Source organism: Marmota monax, unplaced genomic scaffold, assembly GCF_021218885.2.
Source record: "Marmota monax isolate L192 unplaced genomic scaffold, Marmota_monax_Labrador192_F-V1.1 WCK01_AAM20220418_F8-fsc00103, whole genome shotgun sequence".
NCBI classification, from domain to species: domain Eukaryota; kingdom Metazoa; phylum Chordata; class Mammalia; order Rodentia; family Sciuridae; genus Marmota; species Marmota monax.
In genome coordinates, this window is record NW_026694286.1 from 6,342,013 (window position 1) to 6,347,452 (window position 5,440).

Consider the following 5,440-nt stretch of genomic DNA (forward strand, 5'->3'; position numbering starts at 1 on the left):
TATTTCTTTTATATCCTAGTGTGGAAGTCAAACTTTGTCACTGCCACATTATCCCAATGGCTATAAAAGTCAGCTGTATTCAGTGTGGGGAAGTACTACACAAGGGTACAAATACCAACAAAAGAGGATGATTGGAGAGATCTGGCAGGTTGCCTACACCCTCTGGCCAGCTTCAGACCTCCCACATCAGCTGGCACTTCGACTTCTGCAGGCTGGCTAGCAGGGCCTGAGAGAATCCTATCCCAAAGGGCTTGGCCTGTAAGGCTTCTTCTTCTTCTTTTTTTTTTTTTTTTTTTTAGTAAGGGGAACAAAAAGTTGTTTTCACCAGTATAGATTCACATTACAGTACACCAATATTGACAGCATTCTCTTGTCTATTTTTGGTACAGAAGATGGTATCTCTCTACATAACTTGTAAGGCTTCAGTAACTAAAACATAAAAACAAACAAACAAAAACCCCCCAAAACAAAACAAAAACCCAGCCTATTAGTTTACAGTTTATTTTAAAAATCCTGAAAGACACTGCAAGTTCTAAACTTTTAGTAGTGCTACCCATACACAACCATCTGGTCAAGAACCCAGTAAAAGCGCCCCTTGTTGAGGAAGCTTTGCAACAGTAGAGTTGTGCAATATGGATGTTTCTTACTACAAGAAAAAAATTATACATGGCACATTCTCATTCGTATTTTGTAATGTAAAAAGTTACAAACATACCTAATCAAATAAATAATAAAAAAAAGGATTTGAATGTATTTGTTAAGTATTCTAAAACCACTACATAGAATAATGGCAACTTTCACTCACAGATTATTTACATGGTAATACCCAGTGTGGGTACACTGCTACAAAACTCAAAACAGGAGTAAACTTGAAATGTTTTCCATAATGAAGATCTAGCAGCATGACTATCTAATGCTGTTTTATCCCGATTGCTTCTGAAACATTCCTTTTTAGTCTGTGTCTTCATCCAGTTCATAATTGTCTTTATCATAAATATCTTTTACTAGAAGAACCCGTACAAGCATATTTTCCAAGGTGTTTCGGTCCAGTGAAGTAGATGTATACCAGACAGGGCTATCTGTTGAACTAGAGCATTCTGGTTGCAAATAAAAAACATCCATTCTCTGATTAAGATTCTGTGGACTTTTAGACAAGTAGCATTCAAACATTTTCACAGGACATCTAGAAGGATTGGATGTGTTTTCAATTTGCTCAAACACTGGCTCATCATCTTCATGTTTTCTTTTTCCAGTAGTAATTTTATCTTCATTATCTGTTCCACATAAAGAAGATACTTGGTATCGAAGACATGCTTTGTTTTCCATTGTTAAAGGATTTTTTTTCCAATGCCTAAACACAGTGCCAAAGGAAAGTCTTAAGTGTTGTTCCACTGTTTTGAGGCCAAAATACTTAGTGTTAAAGTAGAACAGGGTATTCAAAAGAGCTACTGGAGAGTGTGATCCTAGTTGTTTTATCCTCCAGAGATAGTCTTCTTCAACTCGAGAGAATATTGACCCATCTGGAAGTATACTTGGTTGCCAACTTCGTAGTATTTTATTCAATTCTTGCTCAAACATCTGGTATCCTGGATCAATAAATATGTTGTCCTTTCGATTACTACCACACAAGTACTCCTGTATTCCAAGGCAGAGATAATAGATGCTGTCAGGTGCATAATTCTCTCCATTTGGTCGTCGGATCTCATTGACAAAATGAGCTAACCCATAGTTAAGCTCAGCTGTAGTATGAGACAGTAGATCTTCTTTTAATTTTACTGATTTAGAAGATTTCAGCTCATCTAATACTAGAAGATCTTCATCAAGTTGCCTAGTTTTGACCCAGTGTTTCCAAGCATTCACACCATATGTGTATTTGAAAGGAAAGCTGCATTCTGAATTATCAGAACTATCGTCATGAGACTGGTATCCTGATACAGCTTTTCTCTTGGCTCCCTTTTTTTTAGATCGAGGTCTGGGCTGTTCCTCATGTTCTTCTCCAAAAACAGGTGGTAATAAAAACTCATTTTCCATATCAAGCTCCTCAGCAGCTCTGGGAAAATCTATCTCAATATCCAAATCTGGTTCATACGGTACATCAGGCATGTTGGACTGTGTCTCTGAGTCAGAGCTTTTAATGAGATCTGAACCAATTATATCACTTTCGATAATTACACTATTGATGTTGGATGTATCTGTTTTCTCCTCATCTTCATTCATCATATCTGTCATTGTAAGCAACTCTGTATCAAGAGGATCTGAAGAAACTTTGCTTTTTAGCTCCTCAACTGCAGCCGGAATTTTCTCAGTGCTATCCAATGGAGCAGGCAGAAAAACAGGAACGGGCACAGGAACAGGAACTGTAGTAGGAACAGGAATATTCTGGCTGTACATGTGCATAGGTACTGGGATATACACAGGCACGGGAATAGGCACTGGAACATATTCTGTCTTCCAATTATCATCTGTCTGACAAGATTTGGTCTGCATGTGAGGCTTACAGTAAGTAGCTTTTGTCATTGTTAGAGGTTTGCAAAGAACTGCTTTGTTCTTCATCTCTTTGTTTGGTGTTGGAGAAGGGGGTGGTGCTGAACCTGTCATTTTGGTTCTGGATGTCTGACAGCCCTGATCATAATGTAAATTTTCAGGTCCTTTCTGAGTTGTCATGTTGGGCTCATTTTGTTGACAATAAAAACGTAACAAGCAGTGTTGATCACAAAAGTGTTTCATTTCCCCACGCCACTGCACTCGCTCTTTAAGAGTTCCTTGAGATTTACAACAGTCACACCTTGCAGCCTTATAGTTCCAATCCTGAAATTTTTTACAGCAGTCTTCACTGCAGAAATCTCTCACAACACCATCAAGTTCTTTAGTTGCTCCCTTCTTACACAGCTGAGAACAATAGTTGCAGGTAACACACCTTAATCCTAAACACCTTGCAAAATCCTGTTTGTATAATAGTTTGCAGCCTTCACTACAGAAAGGTCTCTTAACGCCAGAGAAATTTACTGTTTCATGAAGAGTCTTCTCCTCTTGACAGTATTCGCAATATGTAACTATGCAATGCAACTTCTTATAGTCATCTGAACAAGTTTTGCTGCAGAACTGATGCACTTTGTTCTCCCATTCCAGGATTTCTGGTTTTGAACAAAAGGAATTTTTACAGTAGTTGCATTTCAACTGAATATCACTTGGTGCTACAAATTGGCCATTTGGAGATGACTGCATGCTTAGAGCCTGAAACTTAGCCACACAACTGGAATTGCAAAAGTTACACAGTTTTCCATCAGGCATTGTGGCTTGGTATTGAGGTAAAGAGTTTCGCTTACAAAAATGGCAAATAATTCCCAAACTTTGTGATTTTGCATATTTTGTCTTGTGACTATTCATGCAATCGGTTGAACAATATGGTTCCATATATCCATTAGGACCTATACACTGAGTCATATCAAAAAACCTGCACTGAGTTCGGCATCCAGTACAAGTTGTCAGTTTTCCATATTTCTCAGGCTGCATTAAGAAAGAATCCTGCATGTGATCACGAACCTCCTTCAGGAAGCTTGGATGGCTACCTACCTGTTTGTATTCACTGACACAACTTTGACAGCAAAATCTTTTCTGCTGACCATCAATCACCAGAACATTATTTCCAGCACCTTTACTGGGCAAATATTCTCCACACTGTTCACAGCAATTCATTATTAGACCATTGGCCATTCTGTATCTATTAAAGCAGTGGTCACTGCACAGTTTATGAGTCATATTTTTAAAGCTAACTTCATGGCGAATCTCTGTTAGTTTACCACAGATTGTACATCTTGATTTATTTAGAGTTCCTTTAGTAGGATTCTGTTTGTCTTCATAAAGAGACAAACAAGATGTACTACAGAATTCCTGGAAGGACTCACTTGAATCTACTTGAGCAACAATGGTTCCTTTCATCGTAGTTATATCTTTTTTACACATAACACAGAGTTTCTTTGGAGCAGGCTTGTGGGAGAAGGAAGAAAGGCAGGTAGTAGAACAAAAGAGATGAGCTGATCCTTTTCGTTGATAAGCTGTCTGTCCCTTCTGTAAAGGTTTTTTGCAGTTTGCACAAGTAACTTTAACTGGTTTAGTGGGTTGCTGCTGGGCAGAAGGCTGAAAAATCTGTTTAGGAAGTGAGGCCACTGGTGATAAAGAATCCACCCCTGGTTGTTTCTGATTACGGGGAAATGATGCTGACTGGGAGATCCAAGAATCAGGATTATGATGAGTTGCAGATTCTCCATTCTGAAATACATCTCCTGCCACATTCATTCTACCAGGATTAAAAGGTCCTACTCCAGTCTTGGTCTTACTTCTTGAAAAACTGGAAGTAGAGAAATCCACATCATTGGTTCTATTTTTAGTCTCAGAAGGTCTCCGTTCTATAAAATTGGAGGAATTTTTTTCTTGCCCTTGATTTGTTTCCATGTCCTCTTCGTCATCGATGACAATTGTCTCACTTACACTTCCCTTCTGAGAAGCCAACTCTTTTGAGGAAGAAATAATTTTGGAATCATTTCCTTGTAATTCTTCATTTTTTGATGAAGTAAATGTTATGTTTCTTTGATCAGTTACCACTGGTGCAGAAGGTGGGGGAGGTTGTACAGGTTCAATAAAAACAACATCATCATCGTCTTCCACTGATGAGTTTTGAAATTTATTAGATCTAGACACTAAAGGATTGGGTGGACCACTAAATGAATTTCCTACATTTGTGAGACCAGTTGCCATGGCCGTACTTCCCAATAAAACAGGAGTCTGCTCAGTCAGTTCTAATGCTCCCACTGAACTTGTGTCCATGCCAAAGAACCTTCTTTATGTGACTTCGAATGTTCCATGATTAAGACCTCATCTAACAATCAGGGTGTTTTCCTTCTCACTTTCTGCCAAAGATGCACCAAACAGGGTTGAAGGCAATTTCTGGTCCCGGCCCGCCCGGCCGCGCCCGCACTCCTGCAGCCCTCAGGCCGGACGCAAAGACGCCTGTGACATGAGCGCGGCCCGGAGCAGCCCCCGAGGCCCCGACGCCGCAGCCAAGGCTTCTTCTTATAGTGCCCTTTCCATACTGATATGCATTTTTGTCCTACCATCTTTGACTTCTAACAATACTCCCACTTTCAGTATGCCCCAAGGAAACTTTATCCAATTGTAAACTACCTCAAAGCTTCGATTAACATGAGGCTCTCTTGTCCTGAAACCTAACGAAATGGCTTCCTCCAAAACTCTTAAGCAGAGGTAATTCATTCTTCCTTTCACACCTCAAAAACTTCTTCACTTCTCTTCCTGCTATACTTAAGCTAACTGATGCCCACATCCCGTAGCTTGTCACTTTGAACCACTTCACCTCTGTATTCTTAAACTCACCAAATGCTGACTCATTTCCCTCCATTGCTAGCTTTCTCTTGCTTTATTCCTG

The 5,440-nt window shown here is 39.5% G+C and overlaps 1 protein-coding gene across 1 annotated transcript; it reads right to left on the bottom strand.

Annotated features, from left to right (window-relative positions):
* Nucleotides 1–308: 308 nt before the first annotated feature.
* On the bottom strand, nucleotides 309–5,041 carry LOC124108936 (zinc finger MYM-type protein 2). Its single transcript, XM_046467486.2, has 2 exons — nucleotides 4,882–5,041; nucleotides 309–4,834 (listed from the first exon to the last, which is right to left on the bottom strand). The coding sequence occupies exon 2, from the start codon at nucleotides 4,822–4,824 to the stop codon at nucleotides 952–954; it is 3,873 nt and encodes a 1,290-aa protein (XP_046323442.1). The 5' UTR covers nucleotides 4,825–4,834; nucleotides 4,882–5,041; the 3' UTR covers nucleotides 309–951.
* Between the last annotated feature and the right edge of the window lie 399 nt (nucleotides 5,042–5,440).

Coding starts and splice junctions, on each gene's coding strand:
- LOC124108936 (XM_046467486.2), bottom strand. CDS start 4,824: ATGGACACAAGTTCAGTGGGAGCATTAGAACTGACTGAGCAGACTCCT.